Below are 25,036 nucleotides of genomic sequence, written 5' to 3' on the forward strand. Positions count from 1 at the left end.
GTGTGTGTGTGTGTGTGTGTGTATGTATGCATATGTATATATTAGATTTTAAAAATTATAATTAAAAATTAAGTATTAATAATTAATAATCAATTATTCATATATCTTAAGAATAAGGGCTGCCTCCATTTTTTCTTCCTTCAGCAGCCAAATTTACAGACCACATTAAATTTATCCACACTGTTACTATTGTAGTCCTTTGGGTGTCTTTTTGAAAATTAAAGTTCATAATCCATCGAGGCCCCAAAACCCATCAGCTCCGTAAGCTTTTCCCCAAAATAATATCTAGATAGATATTTAGTTTCTAAGTTCACCAAGAATATTTCTCCTCTTTTTTCTCTTTTCCACATTCAAATTGGTTAATGTCCTCTCTGAATATCACAAGAGTCTTTATGGAGTATTTATAAATATTGCATCAGTCACTTCCCTTTTGTATTCACTTTTCTGGTCAGTATAGATGGTGACCTTGTTCATTTTTAAATGCTGGAAAGGCTTCTCCTTAAGTGTTTTAAATCCAACATCAGTCCAAGAACAATAATAGGAAGCATATTCCTAGCAGTCTTTGACTTTTTAAAGTTCTTTCAAAAAACTTAGTCTAGGCTTTTTTCTAGCTTGGTCTCCCCCCCTTTTTTTTAACAGTTGCTCTGTTAATCTTTTCCAGATATGTCAATACCTCTGAAAACTTAGTTGCCGCTATTTACATGGAGGAAAAATCCTGCTCCACCCCCTTTTTTTGAGTCCCACTTTCACAGTTTTCTAGTGCTATATCAGGGTAATTTCGCTTGCAGCAGATTAGAAATCTCACCCAGGGAAGCCATGTTGGTCTTTGATTTTTATCTTCCTGTCTCTCACCAAGCTCTCACAGCTTTGGGTTGGCTATGAGGACCATCTTCTCTCCAGTTGTCTCCAAAGGGTTTCCCTGTGTTCTATCAGGAGATTGCCTTTCTCCATATAGTCTTTGGGGCTTCCCTTCTACCTTTGCTAACCCCTCTGGGGTTAAGGTTGCTCTGAAGTTCATGTTGATAATTTATTTATTCTTAATATATATAATGTTATCTGTTTCTCTGTTTTTCTCTTTCCTGATATCGCCCATCTATCTATCTATCTATCTATCTATCTCATTTATCTAATTATGAGTGATCTTACATTATCCAGCCAGAAGAGATTAATCAAATATATACAGTATTTGAAATTAACTATATTTTGAAACAAAGTCATCCCAGAAAATAATATATAACACCAGCACACCAATACAGAGTAACAAAAACCACACACCATTATTAGCCATAGTCTTTGATTTAATATAAAGCCTTTTTCAGAACATTTCTGATAACAGTTTATCTGGCCTGATTTTAGAAATTTTATTATTGTCATTGATGATTGTTATAATTTAATGTGAATTCAGATTATGACAATTGAAGGATATGGTTATTTCAAATACTTTGAGTTGTTTTAGCAACTATTTATATGATTTTATGTGGCATAAAAATTGAACAAAAATAAACAGCAACAAAAGGAGACTTAGTGAGTTTTCATCATCAGATGTTCTTTGGTGTTCAGGGCAGGTCTCAGGATTATAATGTAGCATTTGGGGATAAAGATGCAGCCCAGTAAACCCAAGCTGGAGGCCAGAATGGAGAAGATCTGCACAGCCACCATGTATTTCCCTTTGGTGCTCAGGTAGGTGGGGACAAAGGAGATCCAAACACTGCAAAAAACCAACATGCTGAAGGTGATCAGTTTGGCTTCATTGAAGGTCCCTGGCAGCTTTCGAGCCAGAAATGCCACAAAGAAGCAAATGGCAGCCAGGAAACCCATGTAGCCAAGAGCAGAGTAGAACATGGTGACAGAGCCTTCATTGCATTGCAGCAGGATCTGTCCTGGTTGGGAATGAAAGTCAGAATCTGGGAATGGGGGAAAGATTCCCACCCATATGATACAGATGCATACTTGAATACAAGAGCAGGATAAAACAATAGAGTTGGCCAGACTCTTCCCCAGCCATTTCCTCATGATACTGTCTGGCTTCGTGGCCAAAAATGAAACTATCACCATAATTGTCTTTGCCAGCAAGGAAGAGACGGCAACTGAGAAAACAAAACTGAAGGTGACTTGCCGAAGAAGGCAAGTCACTTTCTTGGGATGACCAATAAATAGAAGGGGGGTCAAGAAAGCAAGCAAGAGGGAGATCAGAAGAATGTAGGTAAGGTCCCGGTTGTTAGCTTTGACTATGGGAGTTTCTCGGTATTTAATGAAGATCCCCAGAATAAAGGCGGTGGTTAGGGACAAAGCAATGGCAAAGAAAGCCAGGATGAATCCCAACAATTCATCGTAGAATAAGAAGCTTATAGTTTTGGGGATACACTGATCTCGCTTCTTATTGGAATACTTGTCATCTGGACACGTTTCACAATGGACTGCATCTTGGAAAAAAAGGGTTAACATATATCTGTTTCTGCAACTGTAGGAGCATGAAAACTACATCACAAATCAATTACTTCATTTTCAAGAAATAACATAATAATTCTGCCCAGGGATATTCATATGACACAACATTAACTATATTTATCAATACTCTTTTTAAAGGCTGAAGATGAATGTGATTATCAGCTCTCAAAACGTCTTTCCTAAAACCGAGCAAGCAAGTCAATAGTTATCAGCAATTTTTCGTTATTTATTTTAATGTTCACATCATCATACAAATTTCCTGAAAGTGCCCAATATTTGAAAAGTTTGCAGATGCCTTCAAGAAATGTAATCAAATATACCCCAAAAGCAATAGAGAATTCTGATTGAATCCTGATTTTTTGCTATTTTTGGAGCCACCTACTGTACCTTCTTGCACAGAATATGTTCCTTCCATACACAGAGAACAGTCGTAGCAGCAAACTGGGGCCCCCTCTCTCACAAGCTTGGTGTAGCCCGGAGAGCAACTTTCTGTACATCTTGAATAAGGCACCAACTAAACATAAATAGAAAGATTATTTCAGAGCAATGTATGACTTAGAAGAATTTACTAAAATCAACTGGTTTCCAAAATCCCAAGAGGACATTGAGCAAAACCAGTCAAGAAGTAATGTCATGAATTTTAATTACTCTACTTGCAAGGGACAAATGAAAGACCATTCTCTTTCTCTCTCAATCTCCATTGTAAATCCCAAAACAGACTCATTGCCTTATTCTTTCTTCCAAATCAAAGTAGCTCCAGTACAGAAAGTGTTTCTCCTTATGGCATGTATGAGAATGCATATGTAGATATAGATAGTTATTTTTCTCCATCTTTGCTTTCTCAGGAAACATCCAACATTTAGCTTTCTCTAGAGTCCCTATCTTTCTCTCGAACAACTGACCATAGTATCATCATATGTTAATCAAAGGTCATATTCAGCCGGTTTGGAGAGGTTCGCCCAAAATGGTAGTGGAAATCATGGGGGGGAATCACCACCCTCGCTCACCTGCCCTGGCTCTATGCCATCCTATTTAGGCACATTTTTGTGGCTTGGTGCATGCACGCAAGTAAAGTGCTAGCGCGCAAGGTCAGGCGCATGTGTGGAAGGGGTGCCCACAAAGGAAGCAGACACACAAAAAGCAAATTGGTGGTAAAAAAATGTGAAACCCACCACTGATGTTTAAGACTTTTTAAGCTGCCCTCATTTCCCTCACCACATTCTTAATCATATCTTTCTCTTATGCAATTCAGTGGGCTAAACCCATCATATTCTGGATTGTGTCCCAGACAACTGATCTTTCTTTTCCCTTGAAGACATTTCCCTTCTCATTCCAGAAGCTTCTTCAGTTCTGATTGAATTGTGGAGTATGGAAGGATTTAAAAATCCTTGCAGTCATCTAGTTGTTTCTGAAAGTTGTTAAAACTACTTGGAATTTGTCTGTGCCATCAGGGTCACCTGAATAGTGCAAATGGGTGTGGAATCTTCCTACAATTACTGAATCTATATCCTTATAGTAAGTAAGTAAACTTAAGTAAGAAATCTGGGCATAGCTTAGCAGTATTAAGCAGTCAACTGCTCTGTGAAATAAACTTTCAGTCTGTCTGGGCTTGTCTGCTGATATGAAACTAACTGTTTGTGTTTGCCTGATCTCTCCTGCCTTGTGTTTACTTGGAAGAACCACTTGTTGGTATTGTACATTTATTCATCTTTTCCTATTAAATCAGGCTTTACGTTCTCTTATTTGGAACTTATCTCAATTGGCCTCATTAAGAATTTTTTTTTCTCACAAAGAAATAATTCTTATTGAGATAAATAAAAGTGCAAAATCCGAGCATCCTCAACTACTTTGTTAAATAATGTTGGCCATTGGATGGCACTTTGATTGACAGAAATCTTGACTTCCAAGGAGGCTTGTCTTTTTACATTCCCAATTTTCACCCCTGCATCTGATTTGATCAAAAGTGATGTCCACTGCATGATATCAAAGTCACCAACAGGAACTCCCTTTTCTTCCAAGGAAATCCCATCTCTGGAAATATTGTGATGTTGGAAGCTTCTCATGAACCTATGAAGCTGCAGAAACATAGAAAACCACATGATAACTTGAGCCCTTATTCAATGTTATTCTTACTATTATTCTGGATTTGAGGTATTCTGAATAATTCAACCTTTTCAAACCACCACTGCCATCTGAAACATTGATTCAGTATTTCATGGGAAGTTTCTTTCAGTCATTCCCTGGGAATTTACAGCTCTTTTGCAAAAAGTATGTCACATGGTCAAGGTCGCCCTAGAAAGTGATCTTGACCATGTGTCAGAATGGTTGTGCATTTGGCTCTGTCCTACACATTGGCAATAAAAATTAGAGCACCAAATACAAGTTAGGCGGAAATGACCTCATACATGACACTCACTCCATCAAGGATCAAGGAGGACTCATCTCTAAAGATTTAAACCCCAGAGCTCACTGTAACAGCAATACCAAAAAAGCATTAAGAGTTGTTAACTTAATTTTGCAAAAGCTTCTTCTCCAGTAACATTGTACTGCAAACTAGGGCATACAAAACCTTTGCCAGAGTAATTCTCAAATACAGCTCGTCTGCCTGGAATCCACTCTGTATATCAGACATTAATGCGATTGAGTGGGTCCAGAGGTATTTCATGAGAAGAGTACTCCAGTCATATACTCAAAATAGAATCCCTCATCTGCCTGGAATCCACTCTGTATATCAGACATTAATGCGATTGAGTGGGTCCAGAGGTATTTCATGAGAAGAGTACTCCAGTCATATACTCAAAATAGAATCCCTCATCTGCCTGGAATCCACTCTGTATATCAGACATTAATATGATTGAGTGAGTCCCGAGGTATTTCTCAAGAAGACTACTTCACTTCTCTACTCAAAAGAGAATCCTTAGAATAGGCTTGAAATTTTGGGCTTAGATAATCTGGAACTGGACCAGCAGCAGTCTGAACTAAGCATAGTAGACAAAATTGTCGGTTAAAAATGTTACCTGTCAACAACTTCTTCAGCTTGAACCTCAACAACACACAGGGGAATAATCAATACAAACTCAAGGTCAAACTCAATTGCAGAAAATACAACTTCAGCAACAGAGGGGTCACCACCTGCAATGCTCTACCTGACTCTGTTGTTACATCCTCAAACCTTCACAGCTTCAACCTTAAACTGTCTACCATGGAATTCAACCCATTCCTAAGAGGTCCGTAAAGTGGGCATGCATAAGTGCACCAGCATGCCTACCATCCCTTTCATACTGTCCCCATTTATTTGTATTCATTTCCTTCGTTCATGTCCAGGTTCATATTTATACCTGCTATCTTGTACATGTTTGACAAACTAATAAATAAATAAGTAGGTAAGTAAGTAAGCAAGCAAATAAATAAATAAATAAATAAATCCTTCTTGAAAACTATCTATCTAAATCTTATCTAAAACATGGAATAGGTAACACCACCATCAGGTGGCTTTGTAACTGGCTGACAAATTAGTGGGAATGTCCTTGGTTCCCAGTAGATATATTTTGTTTTGGCTACAAAATTCCAGCTATATCCATCCACCCTCCTTATCCCTCGACTCCAGTATGGCAACACTGAACCTTCAAAATGGCCTCAGTCAGGTGAGCTTCAGGGTTGACACTCATTCTCAAATACAACAAATTGGGCATCTGCTCTTTGGAATATCTCACCCCTTTCTACATCTAATTTAATATAGCGGAATTGGAAATGGAGAATCAATGGAATCTCAAAGACAAGACTTACCTGCCATGGCTTCACAATCTGGGGTGATTGATGATATCCAGCCCGCATTCTCCTCTTATTCCATTGGGAGGAAGAGGCAGCATTGAGGACCCAGGCCACAACTTGAATTATTTGGAAAATACTGGAGGAATCCTGAAACAGGATTCTTGCAATCACATCATGGGGTGGGAATTCCCAGTTCTCTTTTTCTCTGCATTTTTTCCAAACTTTCTTAGATAACAAAGGACTTGAATAGGAACATTGGAATGCTTCCTTTCCATATGATATGACCATAGATGCATAAGATTTAGAGTCATAATTCTGAGTCCATCTCTTTCTCTGGATGAGGAAGGAAAACAAAGCATATTTATTTTGGAGATCAACCCAGAGGTCCAAAATACCCACACTTAAAGCTGTCAAAGTTGTTGCAATCAACACCCTTCCCACAGTGGATTTATTAGTCATATCAATTTTTTGTATCATTACTGCTAACATTCCTGAGGCTTGAAAGTCCAGTTGGCATACTATAATTTTTATTTGACTTTTCATAAGAGAATAGAACATTTTCCTTTTCTCTTGGAGGACAAGATCTCCAGCACTTGTCGGCAAATTTGCTTCTGGGACGGTTCCTGAGAGGACAATGCAAATCCCATTTTTTAGAGCAAGAATTTCCAAGCTTCTTTTAAATTTTTCTCCTTTTTCATTGTCCTTAGAAAGGAGGCCTATCCATGTCCATCGGAAATGCAGGAGAAGCTGGATAATGGCTGAGTAAGGAGGTTCTTGGTTTGGGGTCAACCGATATGAAAAAGGAAAAGGACGATTTTGCTCAGTCATCTGGTTGATGACACTGTAGTTGATCTAAAGATAAAAGAGAAGGTATTGGTAGTTTGTGCCAGTTTTAATGATAAAAGTCAGATGGTAAATCTAAGGGCCTTTCCCCATGGCTGAGGGAAGTTTCAAACAATAACTGCATGAATTTTGCTAGTTCACTTGACGTTCTGTCCTGTTGTCAACTAGGGAACTCTGAATTATCTGTGGGTAAGGTTCATGGGTGTTCCTCATAGAGCACACCCTCCTGATCACATTATAATGCACCCATTCACTCAGCCCATTAGTCAATCAGAATAGAGCTGGGGAGTCTTCTAGGCAAGCAGGAGACCTTAGTCCAGGGGTATCAAACTCAAGGCCTAGATCCAGCCTTCAGGGTTCTTAGATCTGTCCCGTGGGGCTGCCCTGAAAATATCCCACGGTGCCTCTGCCAGCAAAAAGGGAGCTAGAGCACCTCCCCACCCCCCACCCCCCGAGCTCTGTTTTCACTGGTAGAGGGTTGCCAGAGGCTGTCTCAGCTGAAAACGGAGCTTGGGAGCCCATTTTTGCTTACAGAGCATTTCAGCTACCGTAAGTGCCCCCTGACACAAGTGACATCATGCTGGCCACATCCACCTTGGCCACATGTCCCCCCAAAAGTCAAGCACAACCTTGATGCAGCCCTCAATGAAATCGAGTGACACCCCTGCTCTAGTCCTCAAGCAGGAGACCCAATACCATTTCAGACAAGTGACTGACTTATCTCTTTTTGAAAACCCCCAGTAATGAAATTGTTTAATATTGGTATATTATTTCATTGTCTTCATTCATATAATTGATTTCAAATATTTCTATATAAACTCTTTAATTGGCTGAATTTCTTTCAGAGATTTGAAATGCAGAAGTTGGTTTAATAACCTCACTTTAAAGCAGACCCAGGAAGCCTCTGGGCAGGTGGGCGGAGCCTCCAGCCACCACCACTATCAGTTCACCCGATCTGGGGCGAACCAGCAGAAACCCACCTCTTCTTTGTTGTGCACATAAGTTAAATAGACAGGGCGACAGTATACAACCTTACCGAACTCTTTTCTTAATTCTGAACCAATCAGTGGTTCCATATCCTGTTCTCACTGTTGCAAGAAGCACCTGCATATAGTTTCTCGAGAGACAAATAAGATGGTCTGTTACTCCCATTTCTTTAAGAACTTGCCACAATTTGTTGTGATCCACACAATGAAATACTTTAGCATAGTCAATGAAGAAGAAGTAGATGTTTTTCTGGAACTCCCAAGCTTTCTCTCTGATCCAGCGTATATTGGCAATTTGATCTCTAGTTCCTCTGCCACTTTGAAATCCTGCCGACACTTCTGGTAGTTCTCGGTCCACATACTGCTGGAACACCGCTTGTAGGATTGTGAGCATAACTTTGCTAGCATGTGAAATGAGTGCAATTGTGCAGTAGTTTGAACATTCTTTGGTATTCCCCTTCTTTGGAATTGGAATGTAAACTGACCATTTCCAATCCTATGGCCACTGTTGAGTTTTCCAAATTTGCTGGCAGAATGAGTGTAGCACTTTCACTGAATCATCTTTTAAGATTTTGAATAGCTCAGCTGCAATACTATCAGCTCCACTAGCTTTGTTGTTGCCCAGACCTCCTAAGATCCTTTTGACTTCACATTCCAGAATGTCTGGCTTGAGGTCCGTGATCATCCTATCGTGGTTATCGGGGAGGTTAAGCTCATTGGTTCTTCTGTGTAATTTTGCCTCCACTTCTTAACCTCTTCTGCCTCTGTTAGGTCCCTGCCATTTTGGTGCTTTATCATGCACATTGTTGTATAAAACGTTCCATTCATATCTCCAGTTTTCTTGAAAAGGTCTCTGATCCTCCCTATTCCATTGTTTTTTTCTATTTCTTTGCTGTTCATTTAAGAAGTCATTCTTATCTCTTCTATCTATTCTCTGGAATTCTGCATTCAATTGGGTATATCTTCCCCTTTCTCCCTTGTCTTTCACTTCCCTTCTTTCCTCAGCTATTTGTAAAGCTTCCTCATACAGCCATTTTGCTTTCTTGCATTTCTTTTTCTTTGGGATGGTTTTAATTGCTACCTCTTATACAATATTGTGAACCTCCATCCATAGATCTAAGAAATCAGATCTAATTTTTAAATCTATTCATCACCTCTACTGTATATTCATAAGGGATATATTTTGGTTCATACCTGAGCGGCTCTGTGTTTTTCCCTATCTTCTTCATTTTAAGCCTACATTTTGCAACAAGAAGCTCATGATCTGAGCCACAGTCAGCTCCTGATCTTTAATGTCTGTATAGCGCTTCTCCATCTTTGGCTGCAGAGCACATAATCAATCTGATTTCTGTGTTGTCCATCTGGTGATGTCCAAGTGTAGAGTAATTGCTTGGGTTGTTGGAAAAGAGTGTTTGCTATGACCATCATATCGTATTTTCTTGACAAAATTCTACCAGCCCATGACCTGCTTCATTTTGTACTCCAAAGCCAAACTTGCCTGTTTTTCCAGTTAGGTTTTCCCTTCCTACTTTACAATTCCAATCCCCCATGACGTCATTTTTTGGTATTAATTCTGTAAGGTGCTGTAGTCCTTCATAGAACTGGTGAACTTCATCCTCTTCAGCGCCAGTGGTTGGGGCACAGACTTGGACTGCTGTGATGTTGAATGGTTTGCCTTGGATTCAAATTGAGATCATTCTGTCATTTTGGGGATTGTATCCTATTTCTGCTTTTCCTAATCTTTTATTGACTATGAAGGCTACTCCATTTGTTCTGTGGGATTCTTGCCCACAGTAGTATACCTGATGGTCATCTGAATTAAATTCAGCCATTTATGTCCATTTTAGCTCCCTGATTTCTAAGATGTCAATGTTTAGTCTTGTCATCTCTTGTTTGACCACATGCAGCTTGCCTTGATTCATGGATCTTATATTTATTTATTTATTTATTTATTTAATTGGTTTGTATGCCGCCCACTCTTGAGAGATTCAGGGCGGCTTACAGGTAAAAAAGGAAGGGGGGACATACAAAAAATAAAAAAACAACATTAAAAAATTCCACAACATTCATAACTTAGGATGGGGCTGGATAAATCAACAGCCCCAGGCCTGCCAGAACAGCCAGGTCTTGGTCACTTTGTGGAAGGCCGGAAGGGTAGTAAGGGTCCGGATCTCAACGAGGAGATTGTTTCATAGGGCCGGAGCAGCTACAGAGAAGGCCCTCCCCCGGGGGGTCACCAGCCGACATTGACCGGCAGATGGAATCCGGAGGAGGCCTAGTCTGTGCGATCTTATAGGTCTCTTGGAGGTAACTGGCAGGAGGCGGTCTCTCAGGTAGCCAGGTCCCATACCATGTAGGGTTTTAAAAGTAATGACTAGCACCTTGAAGCATGTCCGGAGACCAATGGGAAGCAAGTGCAGCTCGCGGAGGATAGGTGTAATGTGGATGTACCTAGGTACACCCACTATCGCTTGCACGGCTGCATTCTGGACTAACTGAAGTCTTTGAACACTCTTCAGGGGCAGCCCCATGTAGAGCGCGTTACAGTAATCCAGTCTTGAGGTAACGAGGGCATGAGTGACTATCCGAAGGGCCTCCCGGTCCAGATAGGGTCGCAATTGGTGCACCAGGTGAACCTGGGCAAAAGCCCCCCTGGTCACAGCCAACAAGTGATGTTCTAGCATCAGCTGCAGATCCAGGAGGACTCCCAAATTGCGAACCCTCTCTGAGGGGCGTATAATTTCACCCCCCAGGCTAAGAGATGGAATAGCTGGACCATCCCTGGGAGGGAGCATCAATAGCCACTCAGTCTTGTCGGGATTGAGTGCAAGCTTGTTCATTCCCATCCAGACCCTGACAGCCTCCAAGCACTGGCACATCACTTCTACCGGTTCGCTGAGTTGGTATGGGGTGGACAGATACAATTGGGTATCATCCGCATATTGATGGTATTTAATCCTGTGCCGGCGTATGATGTCACCCAGCGGCTTCATGTAGATGTTAAATAGGAGGGGGGACAGGACAAAACCCTGTGGCACCCCATAATTGAGGGGCCTAGGGGTCGATCTCTGCCCTCCGACTAACACCAACTGCGACCTGTCTGAGAGGTAGGAGGAGAACCACCGTAAGACGGTGCCTCCCACTCCCACCTCTCGCAACCGTTGCAGAAGGATACCATGGTCGATGGTATCGAAGGCCGCTGAGAGGTCAAGAAGCACTAGGATAGAGGAGTGACCCCTATCCCTGGCTCGCCAGAGATCATCGATCAGTGCGACCAAAGCAGTTTCCATGCTGTAACCAGGCCTGAAACCCAACTGAAAGGAATCCAGATAATTGGTTTCATCCAAGATCCATCGGAGTTGAAAGGCCACCACTTTCTCAACAACCTTCCCTACAAATGGGAGGTTGGAGACTGGACGATAGTTACTCAAAATGGTTGGGTCCAGCGAAGGTTTCTCACCACCGCATCCTTTAGGAGGTGCAGGAAGGATCCCTCCTGGAGAGAGGTGTTAACTATCGTCTGGAGCCAGCCACGTGTCACCTCCCTGCTGGTCGAGACCAGCCAGGAGGGACACGGGTCCAGTATACAGGTGGAGGCACTCACCGCTCCCATGGCCTTGTCCACTTCCTCAGGCGTGACAAGTTGAAACTCGCTCCATAAAATCCGCTCAAGACCTTCCCCTGGAACCTTGGCTGGTACCGTGCAATTGGAGTCCAGATCCGTCCGAATCCGAGCAACTTTATCCGTTAGAAACTGAACAAATTCCTCAGCTCTACCCTGTAAAGGGTCGTCCGCATCCCTCCCTTTCAAGAGAGAGCGGGCTATTCTAAACACTGCGGCTGGGCGCGATTCAGCGGATGCAATTAGAGCGGAAAAATTTGCACATTTCGCCGCCCGTATTGCCACGAGATAGGTCCTGATATAGGCTCTCATCAGTGCTCGGTCAGATTCCGAGTTACTAGCCCTCCAGCGGTGCTCTAGGCATTTCTTTTGGTGCTTCATCTCCTGGAGTTCCTCGGTGAACCAAGGAGCCCTCCTGGATCCACTGCTTCAGAGAGGCCGTAAAGGCGCAATCCGGTTTAGAGCCCCCGCCGCCGCTATATTCCAAGCAGCGACTAAGGACTCTACCGGACTGTGGATGAGAGCGACAGGTATTTCTCCAAGCGCCGTCTGAAATCCCCTAGGGTCCATCAGGCGTCTGAGGCGGAACCACCTAATTGGTTCCCCCTCCCTACAGTGGGGGATTGGTTTCCGAAAGTCAAGCCTCAGTAGGAAGTGATCAGACCATGACAAGGGCAAGATCTTAATGCCCTTCAAATCTTGATCATGTCTTTACTGCTCCGAGAGAAATACGAAGTCAAGCATGTGACCCGCTGAGTGTGTCAGACCCCGAATTACTTGGTTCAAGTCCATGGCTGTCATGGAAGTCATGAACTCCTGTGCCCCGTCAGAGTGTTCACCGAGTGAAGGCAGGTTGAAATCCCCCAGCACCATAAGCCTGGGGAACTCTACCGCCAGCTCGGCTTCTGACTCGAGGAATGAGGGGAGGGCTGTTGCAATGCTGTTGTGAGGTAGGTACATTAACAACAAGCCCACTTGACCCTCAAGGTCCAACTTCACCAACAGGGACTCACACCCAAAAAGCTCCGGAGCAGGGATCCTACGAGGAACTAATGACCTTCGGATGATGACAGCCACTCCCCCACCCCTTCATTGGGATCGCGGCTGATGGAGCACCTGAAACCCTTCTGGGCACATTTCAGTGAGGGGGACTCTTCCCTCCGGGCCCAGTCAGGTTTCAGTAATACATGCCAGGTCTGCCCCCTCATCTAATATCAGGTCCCGGATGAGGGGAGCTTTGTGAACCACAGACCTGGCATTTAGCAACAACAGCCTGAGACCAGGGCCCTGACAACTCTCACCATCTGGTCCTGGAGTGGAACTAACAGGGCCGGAAGGAGGGATCGCTGTGACGTAGTGAACCCTCCTTCACCGGTAATGGCTAGCCCTGAAGTTCCCATCGTACCTGCCCCTCCCCATCATGACCATAATGCTCTGGCCCACCCCCGCCCCCGTAGTCTCCATTTCCCCTCCCGTAGCCTCCGCTCTCTCCGGCAGGCCATCTATATCAATCATTCTAGGACGGGAGGTAGGCCTGGGCCCCCTACCACTTCTGCAATAGTACTCAGTGGAGGAGGCACAAGGCTGCACTCCCAGTCCTCTCATACATACACAGTCACCCATTCAAAGAATCCCCACTATAAGCAGTTAAAAATACAAAGATACAGTAATAATTAAAATTAAGGGGCACAAACATCCACAGTCATACCATACACACCACATCCATAAAAATTGTGCAAGGCAAACCCGATCAAGGAATTTGTGAAGGTATGGGGGTTGAGGGTCCAGAGTCCAAGATGGATGGGATATGTAGATGTAGATGGGGGGGCATAAATGCAGATTAGAACAAGAGGCAGTCCAAAGCCTCACCCCCCCCCATTTCTCGCCATTAGTACGAAGGGGCACAGTTCCAAGGGAGCGTAGATGAAACAGGGCAACGTTCAGAACAACGGTAGGATGGGTAGGAGGGGAGTGGGGGGAAAGGGTCCAAAAGTCCAAAGTTCGAACGTTCGGAAATGACTGGATTGGTAGCTGGCCCGGCCTAGGGTGCGGTCGTAAAAGGTCTTCCTGCGGGGCAGCAGATGATGGATAATGGGTAGCAAAAGAGAGGGGGGAGGGGGGAAGTCAGGGGGGCTGGGAAGGCTGTTGCAGCAGCAGCAGCACAGGCCGATAACCCAGTCATGGTAGACATGGTCCAATTGATAAAACCACACACCACTCCTCCTCAAAGCCCCAACACAGCATGTTAACTCAAACCAAGTCTGTGACCAGGTCTGTGGCCCAGCGCGGAGATCGAAATTTGCACGCCATCCTGGTCGCACACCGCCTTAGCGCTGTTGCCACCACTGCTCCCAATCTCACAATAAGGGGACTCCTCCCTTCCGAAAAACTAGGAGCCGGGGTCTTGCCGGGGTCTTGCCGTCGTTGCCGCCACCGCTAAATTTAAAAATTCAAAAACACTGAACTCAGAGCGAATTCAGAGTGCCACCGCCATTTTCCGCAAGCCAGAGTGGGGATGGAAAAGTTTCCGGAGCATTCAGGGTGTCTAGGGGCCGCTTGAGCGACCCCCCCTTCAGCGCTCCCCCACTCCTTCCTTTCAGCTAACTACGGAGTATCGATTTTTACAGCATCAGACTTTCCTTTCACCACCAGATATATCCACAGCTGAGCATCCTTTCAGCTTTGACCCAGTTGCTTCACTCTTTCTGGCACTACTAGTACTAGCCCTCTGCTCTTCCACAGTAGCATATTGGACACCTTCCGACCTGAGGGGCTCATTTTCCAGAGTCGTATCTTTTTGCCTTTTTGTATGGTCCATGAGGTTTTCATGGCAAAGATAGTGGAGTGGGCCATTTCCTTCTCCAGTGGATCACACAAACATACAATACATACAGTATATGTGTTTGTGTGTGTGAACATACAGTGGTGAGCTGCAACCAGTTTATCAACCGGTTCTGTGAGTGTGTGCTTTGCGTGCATGTGCAGTGTTCAAAATATTTCAACTTTACGGCCTACCTTCTAGGGAAACCCCAATAAATAAAACAGCTGAGTCACAGAAATCCTCTGTGACGCGTGAATCAGCTGAGCTAAAAAAGGCAGAAATTTAGGACAGGATAGGGCGGGAGCAGGTGGGAGAGGCCAACTAATCACAGGAATTACATAACTTCATATGTATGCACACACACATACACACACACACACTCATTTCACATACTTTGTTAATTAATTTTTTTTTCAGCTCTTCTAATATTTACTCTCTGACTTTCAAATTATTTGGAGAAAATTATTTGGAGAAATATGGACAAATGCTGTCTTCTAGGCAAATCTGAACAATTTACAACTTGGAATTAATTCCATTTGCCTTTATACCTGTGGAATTTTATAGATGCTCATGACGTTAGATATATGATCAAAAAGTTCGGAATCCATCTCTTCAAGAACTGCCAGCAGGTTCTTTTGTCTTCCACAACTGTAGTTTGGGACGTTCTCCTGTCCTGTAGACAGCACATCCAGCATGGCCTCATATGTCATTCTTGCACTGAAAAAGTTCTGATAGATGTTGTAGCCCAGGGTGATGTTGGGTAAGAGCCAAGGATTCCGGTTGACTTCATGAACAGCCAACAAGAAGGGCAGAATATGGTAGAAAGTGTTCTCACTGCAATGTAAGAAATTTCATCATCTTTTTTTCTCTCTATATCAACGATTTATAGGATCAACTTAAAAGCAATTCTGTTCTTTTTGTCAATGACATAAGATTATTCAATTCTACCGATAATTCTGATGCTTTTTCCAAGGCGATCTTGACTATGTGTCTGAATGGTCATCTGTTTGACAACTTCAAATTTTGATTAATAAATGCTCATGGGAGGGGCTTCATGTCACAGTGAAAAGACGAACTTTCCGGCTTCTCCGGAATAGCCATCTAATTCGAATCATCTGGACAGACATTTCTAGATCTAAGCTGTACTGAAGAGACAGTGAAAGGTAGGGGGAGATCCAGTGGTCCCAGAGACACCCAGAAAATCTCTAGTGACACAAAAAAGCCCCCTTTGCCATTGGAAAGAGAACACCCTAAATTTGGAAACTTAATTTAAAATAAGGCTGACTAGAGAGAAAAGCGGCGGATATAAGTTGGCCAATTGAAGTCTTTTTCCCCCCCTTTTTATTTTCGGAAGCCAGGCTGGACTTTCATTGTAATCCAATGTGGATTGGCTTACTGCACTTTTTTAATACTTTTCATTTTGGACCTTGTGGGGACACTGAATTTATTTAAATCTTAATTGCTTTGAAGATTGTTTTTCTCTTTTATTTCTTTTTTGTCTACTCTTGTTATATTTCCAATTTTTTAAAGAAAAGTTAAAACAAACTCGGAAGAACCAAGTATTGAGAGTTGATACGATTAACACTGCCATCTAGTGGACTTGAAACATTGTTACTAGAGAGAAGTGATTCCTTTGAAGGCTATTTGGTTATAGGCTGAAAGGGGCAGGAATACAATTGTTTACACGGCTGTTTCCTGTGGAACTTTCAGTATCTGGAAACCTATTTTAGACTAAATAGAAGCGCTAATGGAAAGCTAAGAGTGACCTTGGAAAGACTTTTATTTTTTTTAAAGGAGATTGAATTTATTTTTCTAACTTTGTGGCAGTTCTTATACTATTCTTATATTATCTTGCTGGGGAGGTGGTGACTTTTTTTCCTTTGGCTTTTTGACTCCCCCTTTTGTGGCTTGAAGTATTGATTTCTGATTTTTATTTTTATTTTGCTCTCTTTTCTTTTTGAAGATACTGGACACAAATGGATGGCTTGCCCTAAAATTTGAGTAAATTGGACTGAAGATTTTCTTTTTCTCCTCTCCCTTTCTTTTCTCTTTTTTATTCCTTTACCTTTCTTCTTCAGTGAGAGATTTTCACTCTTTCCTCTTTTCTCTTTCTTTTTTCTCCCCTCTCACTTTATTTATAATCTCTTATCTTCATAAATTTTTGTGATATTAACTGCACTGGAATATAAAAGAAAAAATTCAGAAAATGAGTAGCAAAACAACACCTGTTGGTTCTACAACAACAACCCCTGCCTCCTCACCTGCAGGAGGACAACGATTAATAGAGTCAATGCTTCAACAAGAAAAGGAGAAGGGAGTAATCTTAGAAGTAATCATGCAAGTGATACAGAAATTATAAGCAGGAGCTGATAGCAAGGATGAAAAGTTAGATACAATTGTAAAGAAAACTGAGAGTATAGAAAAAAGAATTGAGACAATAGAACAACAAAATCAAAGCATAGAAGGAAAAATGGTAGATATGCAAAACTGGATGATGAAATACAAAGATAGAATCCAAAAAAGTGAAGAAAAGGTTCAACAAGAAGAGAGGAAGTTTGAGGGGTTAGACAGCAGATTGAGTGATGTGGAAAGGGAGAGCAGTGGAATATTAGGATGGGAGATAGATAGGTCTGAATTCTTCCTAAGATTTCAAAACATAGAAGAAAGAGGAGTGAACCTAGTACAGATAATAACTGAGATATTGACAAACGATTAGAGATATCCCCAGAGAAGATGATGGATGGTATAGATGAAATGTTCTGAGTACATACAAGGTATGCCATGAGAAATGCCCTTCCAAGGGAAGTCCATGTAAGATTTACCAAGAAAGCAACCAAACTATAAATACTACAGAAAATGAGAGATAGAAAATTAGAATATAAAGGCAAGGAGATTGTAATTCTGAAACAAATTCCGAGAAGAATGAGAGAGAAGAGAAGATCAATTCTTGACTAAGGTTCTGATTAAAAAAGTGTTAATTACAGATCGTTCATACTGGAAGGTCTACTATTTACATGGCAAGGACAAAGATATAGAATAGATACATCAATAAGGCAGAAGCTTTCTATACAGAACATTTCAGAGAAATGGCTGAGAAAACTGGAAAAGATGAATGAGTGGCACAACTACTGGTGACACTCATAATTGAGATTGAAAAAGTAGAAGGAGCTGTAGGCGGAATTGATAAAGAAGAAGGTGCGGTGGGGGTGTAAATCACAGAGAACAAGGAGAACCCAGATCTACCAGAACTATAAATCCTGTGTATAAAGTATAAATATGGAGGAAAAAAATGGTCACAATCAATATAAATGGACTTAACTCAGCAATTAAAAGAAAGAAAATATTTCACAAACTAGAAAAGCTAAAACTTGACATAATCTGTCTACAAGAAGTACATATTCAAAAGAGATACTACTAACACAACCAAAGCTTGGGAAAATGTTTACTACACTGGCGAATTGTAAGAAAAGAGGAGTGATCTTCTATATTAAAGATAATATTCCAGTGAAACTAATCTATGCAGATGAAGAGGGAAGAATTTTGATGTTGGAAATTATGGATATTAAAAAAATACTTCTAATTGGAATCTATGCTCCTAATGAAAAGCAAGATGAATTTTATAAAAAATTGCACAAAAATATCTCGGATTTGGACTATGTTGATATTTGTATGATGGGAGATTTTAATGGCATGTAAACCAGAACATGGACTACAAAACACACAAAACAACAAAGCTAAATAGAAAATTGTTTCTGAAATGCTCCTTCAGGATGATAGATGAAATAAATTTAAAAGATATATGGAAAGAAAGAAATAGTACAAAAGAACAATATACTTTTTATTCAAATAGACATTCATCATTCTCCAGAATTGATATGATATGGGCCTCAACACATTTGATTTGCAATGTACAAGAAATTGAGATTGAAACAAGCACTTGGGCGGACCATAATCCAAATACAATTAAATGAAAAGGTCAAAGGACAAGACCTAGATGGACACTAAACAATATCATATTGAAAGAAAAAGACTTTGTACAGAAAATGGAAAAAGAATTGGCCTTTTTCTTTAAAGAAAATAGAAAAGAAGATACATCCATGCAGAATCTTTGGGATACATGAAGGCTGATAATAGACTACACAAGGAAGAGAAATTCAAAGAAAAGACAAATGCATTAAGCTCTAGATAATGATTATAAAATACTTGAAAAAGAGTTAGAGAGATCACCACAAAAAAAAGATGTTAAAATAAAAATGGATATAATCAAACATAAAATGGATCTACTGGAAAATAAAGAACTGGCACAAAACATTGGAGGCATTAAACAGAATTACTTTGAAAATGCAAATAAACCAGGCAGATGGTTGGCATATAAGCTGAAAAAAGAGAGAGAAGCAAAGAAAATATTCCAATTAAGAGATGAGCAAGGACAAATTCAGTATGGAAACGCAGAGAGAGAAAAAAATTATACAAGACTACTATGCTAAGCTGTATGAACAAGAGACAGTGGAAGAGGGAGGAGTTAAAAAGTATTTACAGGATGCTAATCTTCCCCAGATATCAGATGAAACTAGAACAATGTTGGAAAGTAAAATAACAATGATGGAGCTAATGGAAGCACTTAAAAAACAAAATAATGGAAAAGCCCAGGTCCGGATGGACTATTAGTGGAATTCTACAAAACATTTGAAGAAACCTTGTCTCTCCCACACTTAGAAGTTATGAATGAAGTGATATCTGAGAGCAGAATACCTAAATCATGGTCAGAAGCATACATCACATTGCTACATAAAGAGGAGACTGATTTGACACAAATCAAGAACTATAGACCAATTTCTTTAATAAACTCAGACTATAAGGTATTTGCATCTATATTAGCAGAGAGATTCAAAAAATACTTAAATAGCTTTATCCACTTAGATCAAAATGGTTTTTTTTTTACCAAAGAGACAAATTAAAGAAAATATGAGAATGATTTTGAATACTTTGGAATACTATGAGGCTCATCCCGAAAAACAAATGGCCTTGATGTTTCTTGATGCATAGAAAGCTTTTGACAACGTGAATTGGCAATTTATGTTTTTAAAATTGGAACAGATGAATTCTGGTAAGAAATTTATTCAAACCATACAAATGGTGTATCATAAACAAACAGCAAAGATAATGGTAAATGGAGAATTGACAGATTCTATTGAAATAAAGAGAGGTACGAGACAAGGTTGCCCATTATCGTCGTTACTTTTTGTCTTAACATTAGAAGTTTTAAATAGAAAGATTAGAGAAGAACAAGAAGAAATAAAAGGAATGAAAATTAAAAAAGAATACAAGCTACAAGCATTTGCAGATGATTTGGTTTTTATTCTTGAAGATCCACTAGAGACAGCACCCAAATTGTTAGAAAGAATAGACGAGTACAGCAAAGTAGCAGGTTTGAAAATAAATAAAGACAAAACAAAGATTTTGACAAAGAACGTACCATTAAGACAAAAGGAAGAGTTGGCAGAAGCTTTGCAGATTCAAATCACAAGCAAGGTTAAATATTTGGGGATATATTTATCATCTAGATGTAGTACTCTTAAGGAGGACAATTATACTAGACTAAAACAACAAATTGCGACTGACTTGATGAAATGGGAAAAACTACAACTATCAATGATAGGAAGAATCTCTATAATTAAAATGAACATTTTACCCAGAATCTTATACCTGTTCAGGACAATCCCAATCACATTGGTTAAGGACTTTTTTCAAGATCTAAATATAATAGTTTTGAAGTTTATTTGGCAAGGGACAAATGCAAGAATAAAACTCAAATTGTTACAAGATACTAGAACTAGAGAAGGATTTGGCTTACATGATTGGGAGTTATATTACCAAACAACAAACTTGATGTGGATTAAGGAGTGGATAACACTAAAAAAACTCTAGATTATTGAATGTAGAGGGTCATGATTTACTGTTGGGATGGCATGCTTTTTTATGGTATAAGGGAACCAAAGCACATGGTTATTTTAGAAGACATTATATAAGGGAGGCCTTGCTATTAAATTGGGAAAAGGTTAAAAGATTACACTACTTAAAAGTTCCAGTCTGGATATCAACAATTGAAGCATTTTCATACCCAATTATATATGAAAAGGAACAAACAGTTAGATATGTTGAAATATTGAATGCAGAGGGTGAATTCAAATCTATTCAAGAGTTGAAACAAGAAGGAATAGAAATGAATTGGTACTCATATGTACAGATACAATCTAGAGATAATGAAGATAGAAAATCAAAAGGTCTTTACCACAAAATGACTGAGTTAGATAAAATTTTAATAGGTACTGATGAAAAAGTAATTAAAAATTATATGGATATCTATTAGAGGTTAAATTACAAGAGGAACAAGTTAAAGAAAATATGATAGCTTGGGGGAAAAACTTTGGGCATAGGATTGATTTAGAGAAATGGCAGAAATTGTGGTCTCAAAATTATAAAATGACAATGTCTACTGCATATAGAGAAAATTTGTATAAGATGTTTTACAGGTGGCATCTACCCCCAATGAGAATTGCAAGAATGTCCAAGAATAAATCAGAAAAATGTTGGAAATGTCATCAGATACCGGGCTCAAATTACCACATGTGGTGGACTTGTATTGAAGCTAAAAGATACTGGACTAAAATTCACATGTGATTGGAGAAAATGATACATAAACACATAGATCTTAAACCAAAGATTTTTTTATTGGGAATTATACCAGAAAATCTATAACAAAGACTTAAAATATTTGATTGTAAACGTTTTAACAGCAGCTAGAATTGTATTTGCAAAAAACTGGAAAAATAAAACAATACCAAAACAGGAAGAAGTTATTCAAAAAATAATGGAGTGTGCTGAAATGAGTAAATTGACATTTGAAATTAGAGAACAAGAAAACGAGCAATTTTGTAAGATATGGGATTTGTTTTATCAGTGGCTGGGAAAAAAAACTGGAAATGAAAAATGTTTTACTTATGTTTTAATTGAAGGAGTTAAGTGATAATACAATTATGTTATTAAATAGATTAATGATACAATGAAAGACTGATAGAATAGAAAAAATAGAACTTTTTGTTTTAAAATGGATAAGGATAATAATGAATGCATGTATACTTGATAGAGGATTGGTGATATAATGTATAACTCTAAGTATATATTATAAAGATATTCTGTTGTTGATAAATAATTTTAATAAGGAAGTAATCAAAAATTGGTATATATATGAGGTGAGTATTTAGAATACCTTGTTGAAAAATGAAGGAATAATATTTCTGTTTGAATGTATGATGTATACAAGGACAATAATGAACATAAGCATACCCGATAGATGATTGGTGGAATTATACATAATTGAAAATAGTGATATACAAATATAAATAGTTGGTAAAAAAATTTATATTGTAAAAATATTCGGAATGGGATAAGTGATTATATAAAGGTATATTGTTATTAAATAGACAATCAAGAATGTAAGGGAATTAGGTTTATTGAAAAGAAAGAAATATTAATCGTAATTGAATATATGTTGTACAATGAAAGTGAGGTATTTAGTTATATTAGGTGGAAAATCTGTGATTGTATATGTAATTGAGAATATGGATGCAAAAACGCTTGTAACCAAACAACATGCTGTATGTAATGGATGAGAATTTTTTATGTTGTTTTTTATGTTTAAAAATAAAAAGAATGCAAAAAAATTCTTTGTGTTTATTGGTAAACGTAATCAGAATGTCAAGTAAAAGCTAGGTGGAATTGATCTAGCAGATGACACTCACTTTGTCAAAGACCTAAGTGTAGTTATCGCTGAAGATTTATGCTCCAAAGCTTACTGTAACAGCATTGCTAAAAAAGCATTAAGAGTTGTAAACTTTATTTTGTGAAGCTTTTTTTCTGGAAACATTGTATTGCTAATTGGAGCTTATAAAACTTATGCTAGACCAATTTTAGAGTATTGTTCAACTCTTTGGAATCCCCTCCATATATCTGACATCAGTACAATCAAGCAGGTTCAGGAGTATTTCATGAGAAAATTCTTGCATTCTTCTGTACACAATAGAATTCCTTATGCTACTAGGCTCGAAATTCTCGTCTTGGATAACTTAGAACTGTGTTGCTTGTGGTCAGACCTAGGTATTGCGTACAAAATGGTAATGTTTTACCTGTAAATGAGTTTATCTGTTTTAATCACAATAATGTGCTTGCAAACAACCACTTTAAACTCTATGTAAATCCTTCTAAACTTGACTGTAAAAAATATGATTTCTGTAATAAAGTTGTCAAAGTCTGGAATGCCCTACCTGACTCAGTTGTCTCAGCTACAAATTTTCACACTTTCAGTAACAAATTGACTTCCATGGACCTTACATCATAAGTGCACTAAGATGCCTATTGTCCCTGTCATTATATTTTTAGTCTCTTGTTCTTGTTCTCATTTTTGTTTGACAAGTTCCAATAAATAAATTTTCAGTTTGGATTTTAATTAAAGCATGTCATATTTACTGTAGCTTTATATCTATATGGTGCAAAGCCAAAAAGATAATCAGGTACTCATTATTCAATTAAAGTGTTCAATTTATTTGGACTTTGAAATGGATAGACATTTTTGAAATTTCTATGAGATGAAAGTGGAAAAAGTGATAAAGGGTGGAAAGAAAGACTGGAGAGGGTGCTAGGAATAATAGAGTAAATGTAAGGAATGGAAAGAAACAGTGGGGAGAAAATACAAGAGATCTCCTTCTATTCTAATGAATTCATTCAATCACTTTATTGAGAGTTACTGTTGAACTATTGTTCATAAATAAATAAAATAAATGGGAATAAATAAGTTGCTGACTCTCCACAGCCTCAAGGTCATTATTTTGAAAGGAGACAGAATCCCATCCATGCAAAAGTCATTGTGGGAAAGTGTTGGCAGTACCCAGTTTTCTTGTGACACTTGTGGAAGAACTTAAAAGGAACTTTTACAAAATCATCATGTTCCCCAGGAGCCTTTCCTCTAAAGGAAATTGGGAGAAGCAATAATGAATTTGGCTTTCTCAAGATAAGGAATAGGAGAAATGGAATCATTCCTAGAAGAGACATTGGAGCCGGTAAACTCAATCACTAGAATCCTGGATGTGCTGTCAATTACCTTTGCAGTTGGTGGGTTGGAGGTTTTGAGAACGAAAATTCATACAATCGAGATACAATTCCAGACATTATTCCAGTAATCCAGTAGTCTCCTGGTTTGTAGTAATGGAACCATTCCTTTTCTTCTATTATCACCTTAAATGGGCATTTCACCAGCATACTGGCACAGGGTATTTGAGACAGAAGCTGAAGCAGAAAGAGCTGTATATGCATCAGCAACAACATTTGACATAAACTGTAAGAGATCCTTCCTATTGTTCTTTCTTTAGCACAGAGTTAAATCTCAGAGTCTACAATTACAGGGAAAAAGTTCCACTTTGTCCCAGATTTGGAAGTTTTATCTGCAATTTCAGATTGCTACAGTATTTGCCCAGCTTTAACCCAACCTCTGCTCTCATCACAGAAGGAGGCTGTTACAAATCAGAGTATCAGGTACCATCTATCCCATTTGTCATCACATTGATTGGCAACTAATTGTGGTGGTGGAAATTCCAAAGGAGAATAAATAATACATGCTTATAAAAATTAGAAGGGGAATTGGGAATGAGCATTGCCAGAAAAGTGTGCAGTTGGAGAAAAGAGTTTTGTTTGACTCAGGAGAATAATCCTAATTTGAGAATCAAGAAAGGAACAATTCTGGGAAGTTTGATTGTTTTCTTAATCTGAAAATTTATTCTTGAGATTCTAAAGCTTCAAATGTGCCATTATATTTTCTTCCTATTCTGTCTGATGTAGATGAGGCCATCTTTCTCCCATAGAATTTTTTTTTTCCATTTTCATAGCATATAAATACATGTATACTATTACATAGTCAATATCATGTTGTATTATTAAGTAATTACATCAATTCATCTTACCATCAACTACCAAAGAAAAAAACAAAAACCAGTTATTGGCTCTTCTGCTCTCCATACACCATATTTATACCTTATCCAACACTTTCTTCCCCCTCTCTCCTCCCCCTTTCTACATCCTTTCTTCCCTCCATCTTTTTCTACTTTTTCTACTCTACTTCCCCTTCCTTTCTCCTTCTCCTCTCTCCCCTTACCACTTCTCCTTATACACCTCATCTTCCCCCCTCACCCTCTCTCCTGTCCCTCTCTTCCTATCTTTCTTCTCTCCTCCGCTTCCCACTCTTCCTCTAATTCACTTGGTGTATTTCAGCTTCTGAGCAAACTCCCTTTTGTGTTGATGGTATTTATAATTCCATTTCAATATACATAAAAAAGAAAAAATAGCAGTATACATGTACAATCATAATACTTTACAATCCAACACCCCTCCTCCAACTTAGTAAACTCCGCTCCCTCCCCCCCTCCCCCCCAACCCCTCCAACCTCCCCCCCCCACGACTTCCCAGAACCAATACAGGGTATAAATCTTTAACAAA

General features: G+C 39.4%; 1 protein-coding gene across 1 annotated transcript; it reads right to left on the minus strand.

Moving 5' to 3' along the window:
• Positions 1–1,521: 1,521 nt before the first annotated feature.
• LOC148047774 (vomeronasal type-2 receptor 26-like) lies at positions 1,522–23,806 on the minus strand. Its single transcript, XM_087708149.1, has 7 exons — positions 23,649–23,806; positions 15,040–15,325; positions 9,289–9,369; positions 6,235–6,366; positions 4,374–4,523; positions 2,836–2,962; positions 1,522–2,423 (listed from the first exon to the last, which is right to left on the minus strand). Exons 1-7 carry the CDS (start codon positions 23,804–23,806, stop codon positions 1,522–1,524), a joined length of 1,836 nt encoding a protein of 611 aa, XP_087564275.1.
• Positions 23,807–25,036: the final 1,230 nt, after the last annotated feature.

Source organism: Thamnophis sirtalis, unplaced genomic scaffold (genome assembly GCF_051295495.1).
Source record: "Thamnophis sirtalis isolate CommonGarterSnake01/CBP01778 unplaced genomic scaffold, rThaSir2_p1.2 scaffold_3, whole genome shotgun sequence".
NCBI lineage: Eukaryota > Metazoa > Chordata > Lepidosauria > Squamata > Natricidae > Thamnophis > Thamnophis sirtalis.

Bases quoted from the DNA above. Each gene is read 5' to 3' on its own strand.
- LOC148047774 (XM_087708149.1), bottom strand. From the start codon at position 23,806: ATGCTGGTGAAATGCCCATTTAAGGTGATAATAGAAGAAAAGGAATGG. The intron at 15,326-23,648 runs GTAATTGACAGC...CTTACATTGCAG, and splicing joins CCAACCCACCAACTGCAAAG to TGAGAACACTTTCTACCATA. The intron at 4,524-6,234 runs GTAAGTCTTGTC...ATGTTTCTGCAG, and splicing joins AGATTGTGAAGCCATGGCAG to CTTCATAGGTTCATGAGAAG.